Raw genomic sequence first — 12,575 nt, 5'->3', positions numbered from 1 at the left:
ACACACACAGAATGCACAAGGAGAAGCTTACTCAAGAGACAGGAAGAGAGATGGAGACCAAAACGTTTTCTTGCTGGTTTCTTCTTCTTCTTCCACACGCTTTACAATGTACACAAAGTATAGATAAGATACAACATAAAGGAAAGTTGCCTACTAAGTCAAACAATGCATAATCGACTATACTAGTCGACTGACGCTATAACTATGCTAGCTGTAAATAGGTGTAACAACCTGAATATAATAAGTAATGAGTCAGTGGCCATGTGAGAGTCATAATGACCATTGACGTGCTAAGTGTAGACGTGTGGACCCATCTAACCAAGCGGTCCATCCGTATGTATTGAGCTTGTCATCTCAACATCCAAGATGGCAAAAGATACTATAAACATGTAAATATTTTCATTCCCTTTAATAGCATGTGCCCAAGACAATGATGCCATAATGATACATGTGGTACTACAACCATAACCAAAATATGGTCAATAGACCTAGATACAAGTAAGGGATAAAGAGTGCCATCTCTGACACCTCATGCAAGGACAATATTCCCATAGATAATCTTTTATGAAGAATCACCAAAAGATACAAAGTAACCTGCATCATTCAAGTGTCTAGCAAAGAGTGGACTTTTGGTCAAAGTTGAACATGGTATATATCATGCAAATTAAAGATGCTACCTGGAGCAAATTACAGCCATACATCTTCAATACCAATGATATCCAATACCAAGTCATTACCCAATCTAACATATACTATCATGTTGCAATAGGAGTAGAACAACTCGTAATGAGGAATCATATGAAATGAAGCCCTTGAATTAATCAACCAGCACACTGAGCATAAGTCGACAAGGCATCAACCAACTGTGAAACATCAAGAGAGGAAGTTGCAAGTTTGTAATCATCATCTGAATTAGTTTGCACTATATTAATATATTCATTCTTGATGCTGGACTTACTAGAGACAATGTTGTGATCATCATTCTTTTCATACACTTTGCCATTTTCCTTTTCTTTATACTTATCATCACACGTTTAATGGCATTGTGGCTAAATATGACTTGGCTTTCTACAATAATGATAAGTCAATGTAGATTTATGGCCGCATGACTTACGACAAGACTTTCCATGTGACTAGAATGAGACTTCTAGGAGTCTCTCATGCTACAAATGCTTGACACACATTACCATGCTTGAGTGGTTCACTCACGTGACAATTCCTTGTGTAACAATAAAGCACGAACTCATCAAAAGAGTACAAGTTGGTCTAGCCCCCTTAGGAAGTAGTTGAATGATAGTGGGAAATCTTTAAAAATAATTTGGTAGGCTACCCAAAACTATGGTAACAAATGACGCATCTAAGATCATCTCATCTATATTCATTAGTTGTTTAGTGTGATATAGGACTCCATGGGGTTTCCATCATTTATGTGGTCAAACTTCAATTGATTTTGCAAGTCTGTAACATGCGCTTCATTGTGCACCTAGTTTAATGATGCAAGTACATCCCAACCTTACTTAACTGTAGGACACATTCAAATTTGAAGAATGACCTATTGCTTGCATGATAGGGAAATCAATATATGTGCATGTGCATCCTTTCCATCCCATCTCAAATGAGACCAAATTTGATGTTTAGGGGTGGGGGAAATAATAGTTGTTGAGCATGATGAACTGCCATTAACAATTGATTCTCCACCATTGAAAGATGCATGTTGCAATTGCATAGCCATGCCTAATCCAAAATGAGGTAGTTCATGGAATGATCAAATAGTTGAACAAGACTATTTGAGGGCAATCAAATCATCAAAATTAGATTGCTATCCAAAATTACAATTTTAGGGTGATGGTGTGATGTGGCACCACTAGTGATGCTTGATTTGGGGCAAGCTATCGAGCTAATGTATGGGAAGACATCCCCAAGACTTTGGAGCCAAATACTTAGAATCTTTGACTACACATTGATAGGAAATCGAAGAGAAAATTTATCGAAAATTTAATGCATGTGAAAAGCAAGGACTTGATAAGTGAGATTAACCTGGATTAGGGACGAATTAGTGATAATTAAGGGGGTAAAGCGAGAAAGAATTCACGTGAGCGAGTGCGCGTAGGAGAGAGCCGAGAGCCGAGAGCCGAGGTCGCTCGACGTGCCCCATCTTCTAAAACGGAGAGAGAGAGAGAGAGAGAGACCGTCAGCTGCGAGCTTTTGGGCTGAAACCTCCTCCCCTTTCGAATTGCCGGCTGCGTGTGCGACTGCAAGAAGACCCCAAGACCCCCTTGCTGCTGCACGTCGACTTCTTGGTCTTCGTCTTCTCCTTCCTCTTCTTCTTCTTCTTCTTCTTCTTCTTCTTCTTTTCTACTTCCTCTCTCTTCTTGTAGACTGAGCTCCTTGTCTCTTTGCACTTGCAGGCTGTGCTGCAGAGAAAAAGAGAGATGCTGCTGCTGAATGGGAACGCTATGGCAGCACGAGCTTCTTCAATGCACGAAAACATGTACATGCTCTTGCTTTGATTCCTCTGTTGGATTGAGTGCTTCTCACCATATTGTCTCGACTTGAGAACAATAATGAAAATGAAAACCAATTAACTATGCTGATGGTTACAATCCTAAGGACTGTAAGTTACGCACAGAGAGAGAGAGAGAGAGAGAGAGAGAGAGAGAGAGAGAGAGAGAGATTCCGTTTACGAAAAAAAAGAGAGAGAGATTCCGCTTGATAATGAGTGGAAGTGTAAATAGACAACATCTCTAAGCTATCAAAGTACCCCACCAAGAGTAGCGTAGTTAAATTTTGGAAAAAAAAAACGTTTTCTAGTATGAAGGTAACAATTACTCTTGTATGAGAAATTGCTTTGAACAGAACCACCAAGAGGAACACGACAAGTGTAACAAAGAAATGACTAGCCTAAAGATGGAATAACCTATCTTAGTCTAAAGAGGTCTACAAGGAAAATTATCCTAAATATCTAGTCAGACCGGCTTGGAGAAAGACTATCCTACCTTAGCCTAAACGGCCTAAACCTCATTAGCCTAAAGATTCTAAATTAGCCTAGGGATCCTAAGAATCTAGTCTAAAGGGTGAGGTTCAAACTTGTCAAATAAGCCATGAACTACTTAGACAAGGCATAAGGCACTAAAGGGGTGGTTTAGAATCCACATCACTAGTGGCAAGTCACTAGATGAACTTAGGTACCAATAGGTGGAGAAATTATGCTATCATTTGGGGACTACCTCTCTTAACTATTATGTGTTGGGGGTAAAGGCACCTGCACTTAGTCGCCCGTGTATTAGTTACATTGATGGTACCCGCACACCTATATATTGTAGGTGGTGGGTACCCATCATTGTCACTTAATTTTTATTCTTTCAATGACATTTGAATAAGGGAAAGTTGGTCATGTATTGTGATTGTTGGAGTTTTCACATTTGGTCTCTCTCGCTCCTTCTAACATAGCTCTTTCTTTCGCTCGCAGGCTTCCACTTTGGGCTCACTCCCTTCAACTAGTATTAAAGCTTAGATCGAGAAGCTCTTCCCCTTTAGTTTGCTTCAGCTCGTGAATACTTATAGCAGTTCATTTCAAGGCAGCCATGGATCATTCACTCCAAGGTGTGCATTGAGCTCCATCTTTTACTCGACTTCCTCCCATTACTTGAGGCTTGTTCCAGGGCTTCCCTAAGACTTATTGGAGCTTCCCTTGTGCCTCATTTGGCCTAGCAATAGCAACATACAACATCAGCAAATCAACATGATTTGTGCGTGTTTATCGACTCCCATTCCTAATTAGCTTGATCATCCTCTCCAACTCCCGTGTGGCATTTGGCACTCTTGGCCACTTGGGGTAACCTTTGGCACACTCATGGGCATTGGCATTGAGCATTGAACATGAGATTTGAGCTCATAGACTTCAGCTCATTGTTGTATACTGCAGTAGACCTGCTGCTTACAGGTCTATGAAGGCTTCACTTCATTGTTTGGAGTTTGTATATGCTTTTCGGGATGTGCATATGCACATGTATTGCTGTCAGATACTTGGGGGATGATATGGCATTGATATGGATGCTATTGAAGTGGTTTGAGCACACATTTCATTTAGCTTAGTTTTCTTAGAGATCTCCCTGCTGGAATAATAGGGCAGCATACTCTTTTATGAGTGATCTTATATGCCTATTGCCATTGGATACTTCCTAGTCACTTTGGATGTTACACTGGTGTATACCATTGATGTTACATACTTGGTTGTGCTCATGACATACTATTGAGCCGAGATTGGAGCTTGACTTTATTGATATTGGCTGTCATTCCACTGTTATGGATGTTACTCAGATGCCATAGTAAGAGCTTTGCAGACTACTTGGGCTCCATGCTTTCGGATGTTTGTCATATGGATATTGGATGTCTAGATGTTACACACATGATGTGTTGGGCTTCTTATGCTTGTCCAGCATTTGACTTTTGTTTCACTGGGAGCCACTACTTGACACTTGGATGTTACATCAAGCACTTGATATTTGTAGTTGAGCTTGAGTGTATTAAAGTGAGACAGTGGGACTCATTGTGACATGTAGATGCTCTCTCGATATGTATTAGATATAGTTATCCTATTGTGGCTTGATTTGATCTCTTTGCTTGGATCTGGCACTTATGTTTGTTAGGGTATTGCCAATGGTATTTGTATGCTTTTGGGTTATGTATTGATCTTTGCTTAGTGGATTATGCATTTGGTAGTCCTTTTCATTTACCCTTGAGACCTACCTTGTGCGTGATGTCTATGCCTCCTGTGCATGTATGGTTACTGACACATTGCAGTTGTGATAGTCTTCAGTACCAGTTGTTTTTGGCTTTTTCCTCTTGATTACTCAGATAGGTTGTTAACCTATTGCTGCAGTTTATCATAGCAGCTTATCATTTCTGATTTGTGCATTCTTTATGATAGTACGCACTTGTACTTGATAGTTTCTTGATTGTAGTTTGTGGACAGCTCATTACCTTGGCAGTGTTTCTTGTTTACAGCTTGATTTGACAGTGGTTTTGGAGCTGATTTACAAGAAATTACAATAGCATGTTTTGCCTTTCTATGCAGTTGCTTGGTCTCATTATGGTTGGTGGTTTTCACAATAGTGCTATCTTCAATATTGAAAAATTGGATGGGACCAACTATAGCTATTGGAAGACACAAATATGGTAGGTTTTAATGCAGAAATTGCAGGTTAGACTACTAAAAAATGAGGGTGCTAAACTCGAAAACATTGAGGTTGAGGATTGGCCTGAACTAGGTGAGCTGTGCAAGTCCACAATCATTTTGTCCCTCTCTAAGTAGGTTCACTACAATGTTGTGACTGAAAATTAGATTGTATATCAGCTTTGGACACAGATTAAGAATCTTTATAACAAGTAGAGTTCTGCATCTCAAATGTATTGGCTGAAATATTTGATGGACCTTTATATGAAGGAAGGGACTTCTATGTTTGCACATTTGAATGAGTTTTACTCCATCATTAACCATCTAGCTTCATAGAAGATCGAGTTCAAGGATTCTTTGCATCCTTTATTTTTGCTTGGTACTATACCTGAGTCGTGGGACACATTCCATACGGCTCTATGTGCTAACACCTTAAGGATGGGCTGAAATTGCAAGATGTTGAGAGTGCCCTCTTGACAAAAGAGGTGAACAGAAAGAATATGGATGCTTCCCGTACGTCACATGCATTGATTGTGAGAGGTTGGAAGTATGGAAATGGCCGTGGTAGAGACTCTCAAAGGTCTTAGTCTAGGACATGTGGATAGTCCTGCAATAAGTCCTGTGGCTATAAGTCCAATCTTACTCATCATTATTGTGGGAAAGCAAGTCATATTCGGCCATAGTGCCATAAAATGCGAGAAAAGTGTAAGGAAAAGAGAAAGGGTAATGTGCAAGAAAAGAATGATGATCGCAACATTGTATCTAGCAAGTTTAGCGTTAAGATTGAGGAGATTAATGTGGTGTAGCTTGATGTGTCTGATGATTTCATACTGGCAGCTTGTTCCTTGGATGCTTCACAGTTGGTTGATGCTTTGTTAGGATATACTCAGTGTTGGTTGATAGATTCAAGGGTTTTCTTTCATGTGACCTCATAGAGAGTGGTTTCACTTTTATTGTAGTATGACTAGATTTATTCGTTTGGGGAATAACATGGCATTGAAGATAGTTGGTATTACTGATGTCCACTTGCAGTTTTGGTTTACGTAGCATGTTCACTCTTCATGATATACGTCATGTATCGACTTTCACAAAGAGCCTTATCTCTGTTGGCACCTTGGATGATGCAGGTTATTTTGTCTCTTTTGGTGATTTCTCATGGAAGATGAAACCAACCTTCCTCCTCGGATAGGGTGGTAAATAACCTAATTAAGGACTATTTACAGCAATTAACTAATTCACAAAACTGAAATGCACACTCTACTATATAATCTTGCACATTGGACACCCTGTTGGCCCCAAAACTGACACCCCTTTCGGTATTTATTTAACTTAACTAAAGAAGAAGTTGATGTACAATGGGATTCTCCCAATCCCTTTCGGTATTCCAACTCCCCTTGTCCAAAATGATCAGCAAGTCTTCAATTTAATTTGCCCCTTGATTCGAGCAGTCAATTGCCTTCACCCACTTTGATGGAGATGGAAAATGCCCCAAATTCATTGATTTGCTGGTCTCTCCATCTGAATTTGACCGAAAACAACTTCAGCCCTATTGAATCCAAGTTTTGGAGCTTCCAATTTTTGATATGCTTCATGAGGATGTTGCAAAATCCTAATTTTTGCTTTGTAGATTAGGGTTTACAGTAGATAAATCTGAAATTTCTCAGTCTCTAGTGATCTTAATGTTGTAATATTCGGAGCAAGGCTGGGGGATGAGAGAGAATGCTAAGAAGAGAGAAAATTCAGACTTTCTTTGCGAAGAACTAAAGAAAATCTGTCATTTATTGTTGCTACCCTGTCTCAATAGCTTGTAGATACAAAGAATTGAAGAAAATTAGTCATTTATTAATGCTACCCTATCTCAAAAGCCTGAAGATGCTGTTACCTACTATTGATTGGTTTTCTCCTACCCTTGGTTATCTCAGAAGGTTCTCCAATGGTTACAAATCAAACCAACAGCATCTTCTCTCTCTCTCTCTTGCAGGCTAAAATACACTCAAATGCCTCTCTCCAGCCTCTAGAGACGTTTTCTAGTTTTGCATGGGTATGTTTGACAAGTGGCAACCTTTCCAAATGGTTTTTTCAGCATTAAATACTGAAAATTAATCTAATAATTAATTCAATGCCTTGAAAAATAATCCAACTGGCCAATAATTAAATAGGCTAGGCAACTTCCATTCTCGAGTATCTTCACGTCATCTTTGACCATCAGATTGGCGTTAGGTACTATTAAATACCACTTCTCTAACGTTACTAATAATTGACACTTATGGCCAAATGAATGACCTAGGCTACAATTGGCACCATATACTACCAATTACCTGTGCGTTATAGTAACTTTTACATTTGACATCTCGTGATTTCCTTGGGTCTCAGACTCATAAATTTACTCTAACCCCAGTTACATCTCACACGTACAACATTCACTTAACCATGTGATTGAAAATTAATCCACATATTAAGTGAGGTTTCAAAAATACATGTCCTTATGATAGAAGATTACATGTGGGAATCTTGTTATTGCATGTGGTGCCGAGTCTAGTGCTCTCTATCCCTTGTTTGTATTTGGGTCAGGTGACCATGTTTTGGTTGTGGCTGTAGTTCCACATGTATCTCTTTGACATTGTCGCCTTGGGTAAAAGGAACAAAAGTGCTTACTAGTTTGTAATATCTTTTGTCCCTAGACTATAAGTGTTTTGAGTCTTGTGATCATTGTTTATATGGCAAGCAGATATGTAATACATATAAGAAGTTTGGCATGAAGCACATGGGTGAGCCTTTGGCTCTTGTTCATTTAGATGTATGTGGTCCTATACCCTATCAATCAATCGCTAGGTGGTGCAAAGTACTTTGTCACCTTTATTGATGATTACTCACATAAGGTTTGGGGTTACTTTATTAAGCAAAAATCAGATGTCTTGTCTACCTTTCAATGTTAGCTTACTCTTGTTGAAAACTAGTCTTGGTATAGGCTGAAATGCCTAAGGCCCAATAATAAGGGTGAGTATGCCTTGAAAGCTTTTGAGCAATTTTGCGATGAGGGTGAGTATGTCAATTGATCGCCCTTTACATCCCTTCCCAGAATGGTGTTACCGAATGCATAAATAGGACGATTTAGGAGAGTCTGTAGTATGCTTAGCCAAGTAGGCTTACTGCAACACTTTTGGGTTGAGGTAGTTACTACTGCCGTACACTTGATTAAGACGTTCCCTTGCATTGCTACTAATTGCTAGGTTACAGAGGAGATATAAACTAGAAAATCTCCATTATATAAGCTCATTTGCGCGTCTTTGGTTGTAAGGTACTCTTGCCATGCTCCTAAGGACAAGCGCAATAAGTTGGATCCTAAGTCTGTGAAATGCATCTTTCTTGGTTATGGGGATATAGGTGAGATGGGCTATCACCTATGGGATTTGCAAGCTCACTGGGTTATTTGCAGCCATAATGTAGTTTTTCATGAGAAAAAGATACATAAGTAGCCTGAGTAGGTGGTTGAGGTATGCCGAGTGATCTTTTAGGAGCCTCTTGCTCATGTATAGCTAGCTAGACAGCGTGCAACAATTGATACTCCAGTGGCCTAGGATCCCCCTATTGTGCATGATCAACTTGTTTTGAGACACTCTACTAGAGCTAGACATCAGCCTGAGTGCTTTATGCCCTCCATGGATATGTGATGATGACAGATGTAGGTGAGTCTCTCTCTTATGATGAGGCCATGCATAGAGATGATAGTCACTCATGGTACAAGGCTGTGCAATCAGATTTTGACTCCTTTTTACAGAGTAACCATACGTGGGATTTGGTTCCTTTGCCTAGTGGTAAGAAGATATTGCTATGCAAGTGGGTATATAATTTAAAAAGTGTCGATGGACGACCTAAGCCCACTTGTAAGGCCAAATTGGTGGCTAAGGGTTTTAAGCAAGAGCATGGTGTTGACTTTGATGAAGTTTTTTTTCTTGTGGTCAAAGTGATGACCCTATGCTTGATACTTGCATTGGTTACTCAGCTAGATCTAGACCTTTATCATATGGATGTAAAGACGGCTTTTCTACATGGGGGACTTACGTGATGAAATTTATATGCAGTAGCCCAAGGGCAGGGTTTCAAGCAAGAACATGGTGTTGACTTTGATGAAGTCTTTTTTCTTGTGGTCATTAACGACCCTACGCTTGATACTTGTAGAAGAGCAGGTTTTCACTGTGGAGGAGCAGCCTAGATCTTTAAAACACAGATTTTCAGCCTGCATTTATTGTATTTACAGCCCACACAAGTTGTCCAAATCCCTGTCGACCTTTCGGAGACCAAGCGACATCCTCCAGAACTAGACGGCCTTGTTCAGTCATCTGGCGACTCTAGCTTTCTGCATTTTGCAGCAAACACAAATTTGCGTTTTAACAGTGGTAGCTTCCTGGTACAGGCAGTAGCTCTTTGGCGTAGGCAACAACCTTCCTTTGATAAACATAACTTTCTAGGTGATTGGAGGATCAAAGATGTCTTACCAGTTCATGAACTTTGATGACACAGAGGAGGAGCTTCTTTCCAAACACTCTTCTGAGCAAAGACACGATTATGGTGATTATAGTTAGCAAGAGAAGTCCCCCATTTGCACCTGTCCCCCTTCTATTCATCTATCATAGAAGGCTCCGTTTGAAGTGAAGGTGCCATCCTTGATACCCTCAGTGTAGGTGCCAGTCTTACCTTCATTACCCAAAGAAGATAAACTTGATGGTTCGAACTATTCATTGTGGCCATGCAAGGTGGAGTGCATACTCAACACCTTTGATCTTTGGGCTCTTGTTTTAGATTCCATCCCTCAACCTACGAAGGATCCAACAGATGGGACTTCTAGCCTCTCTTGGTCGGATGATATTCTCTGAAGACATGGCTATGATCCTTCTGAGTCAGCTGCCATCACCTTGGTTCGATGTTTTCTACACCAACCTTATTACATTGAGGACTTGAGAGACACTTATGGGAGAAACTTTCACCGCTTGTCTTAGAGCATGACACACGACTCAGAGAGGTTGGGGCTAGTGGTTCTAGTTCCACCAAGGCATTTATTGAAGGTACAGGTGGAGGGAAAAAGGCGCAAGCCAAGGACAAGAAGCAAGAGGACAAAAAGAATGAGAAGAAGGAGAAGAAGCTCAAGTGCCTATACTATGGGAAGGGCACTCATTCCAAAGAGAAGTGTTGGCAAAAGTACCCCCATTTGAAGCCCAAGGAGAAGGTTCGAAGGATATGAAGGCTGCCTTGGTGATGATAGAGTCTGTCTTTGTACATGTATTTGTCGAGGAGGATACATCTCTTGCTTCTTTTGCTTAGGAGAAGCCTGTGAAGAAAACTGCTAGGGTTTGCACTAAGGACACAGAGTGTACGACCACGATAGAAACACAAAGAGATAGACACAGACACAGAGGGCAAAACTCAAACCCTAAACGCAAAACTCAAAACTCAAACACAAATAGAAGAAGGGAGAGAGAGAACACAACTCTGAAGTGAATGAATGCTGTAAATAAATGTAAGAGTGTACAGTGTGCTCAAGGGCAAAGCAAGGTCGGAGTGTGATGTCCATTGGAGACGGATCCCAAGTATGTGACCACCAGTCGGAGTGTAGGAGTGCTGAATAGTGAATGGCAGCAGGCTGGTCACCAAAACACAGCAGTCTGGAGGCTGGAAACTGGTAAACACAATAGTGTACCACCGATCGGAGGCTGGAAACTGCGCACAGTCTGCTGTAAACAATAGGCTGAAACAATGTCTAATGTGGCTAGTGATGATTGGATGATCAGATCGCAATAGATGATGATGTCACCAACAGCTGACATTAGCATGGATGAAGGTGCCAGCAGCAGGAGCAAACATGGATGGAGTGGCAGCAGTCTCGAGGGCTAGACAGCCACGTGGGAGGAGGCTGATGGCTGAAATTTGCACGTGGAGTGAGAAACCTGCACAGACGGAATGAGGCTGAATGGGGGCAGCCTATCTACTTATAGATGTGGAAGGGAGCCCCAAAAATTAGGGTTTCCATTGAACTCTCTCGAACCGCTCCCCGTTTTAGGGTTTTTACTCTAAAAGATCATTTTTAGTGTGTTTTAGGGCTGTTTAAGAGGCTAATTAGCAAGTAATGCATATTTTAGCTCAACAAAGCCTTGGATTGTTAACAATGAGACCTCTTCTAACATGACCTACAAGCAAGATTGGCTTTAGGATTTGAGTGCTAGAGAGGGCACAATCACCATTGGTGACAACTCTATCGTTCCTATTTGAGATGTGGAAACTATTTCTTTACTGCCAGACAAGCAGTCTTCTTTGGCCAAAGTTTTCTATGTACTAGATTTAGGTTTTAACCTATTGTTTGTCCATGGTCTTACATGGCTTGGTACCCACGTGGTATTTATGCAAGATGTGGTGACAGTGGAGGATGCTTTAACAGGTGCCGCTCGTTGGATAGGATCCTAAGAGGGTGGGCTTTACACGCTCATAGCCTTAGCCACGAGGTCTTTCCACGAGCTTGGGCTGCTTTGGCATGCTCGTTATGGTCATCTCAATTTTGATACTATACGACGGGCTTCTCGGAAGAAGATGGTTGAGGGACTTCTTGATTTCCCTCCTGTTCACACTTTGTGCCCTAGCTGTTTGGGGCAAGCAACGTAGGCAGCCTTATCCGAGGTTGCCACTTGAAGAGCTTCTACTCCGCTTGAGTTGGTTCATGCTCATCTCTGCGGACCTATGGGCACTGCCTTCCTTGGGAAGGCCAAGTGTTTGATGTTGCTTATAGATGACTTCATTCATTATGTGTGGCCTTATTTTTTGGAATATAGGAGCGAGGCATACTCTTGTTTCTGCGAGTGGAAGGTGTTTGTGGAGAGATAGACTACCTCAAAGTTCTTGGCGTACGAGTAGATCACAATGGAGAGTTTATTTCTAACCTCTTTTTTCAGTTTTGTAGGGATTATGGCATTTGGGTGGAGTATACCCATCTGAACACACCTTCAGAGAATGGTGTGGTGGAGCGTGTGAATCGGACAATGCTAGAGATGGCCCATTTGATGTTGGAGCATCAGGGTCTTCCTTATATCCTTTGGGGTGAGGCGGTGGCTACTATGGTTCACATCCGCAATCATTCCTTGACTTTTGCATTACAGGACACGACTTCCTATGAGGCTTTCTTTGGTCGAAAGCCATCCATGTCTCACTTCTGCATCTTTGGATGTGATGCATTTGTCCATATGGACAAGAAGAAGAGAAAGATGAAGCTTGACTCCAAGTCCAGGAAGCTCATTTTCATGGGCTACAACACTACCATGAAGAGCTATTGACTCTACGACCTAACGACATGGAAGATTGAGGTGAGCAGGGATGTGATCTTCGAGGAGACTTTAGTCTCTGAGGATCCTATTGA

The 12,575-nt window shown here is 41.1% G+C and overlaps 1 protein-coding gene across 4 annotated transcripts in view; it reads left to right on the top strand.

Annotated features, from left to right (window-relative positions):
- The first annotated feature begins 2,077 nt into the window (after nt 1-2,077).
- Nucleotides 2,078-12,575, top strand: part of LOC148018351 (pentatricopeptide repeat-containing protein At4g18975, chloroplastic-like) — a 69,447-nt gene continuing 58,949 nt past the window's right edge. For all 4 annotated transcript variants that reach the window (XR_015687765.1, XR_015687766.1, XR_015687764.1 and 1 more), the window contains exons 1-2: nt 2,078-2,300; nt 2,409-2,491. Coding sequence is in view for 1 of the 4 variants with exons in the window: in XM_087662239.1 (XP_087518365.1) it covers nt 2,433-2,491 (59 nt within the window). In the remaining 3 variants the exon portion in view is untranslated. The remainder of the gene's footprint in view (nt 2,301-2,408; nt 2,492-12,575) is intronic.

The sequence above is a fragment of the Lygodium microphyllum genome, chromosome 21 (genome assembly GCF_053477565.2).
Source record: "Lygodium microphyllum isolate KBCC chromosome 21, Lygodium_microphyllum_v1.1.10, whole genome shotgun sequence".
Taxonomy (NCBI): domain Eukaryota; kingdom Viridiplantae; phylum Streptophyta; class Polypodiopsida; order Schizaeales; family Lygodiaceae; genus Lygodium; species Lygodium microphyllum.
Note: the sequence above shows the minus strand (reverse complement) of the source record. Positions and strands in the feature narration are given on the sequence as shown.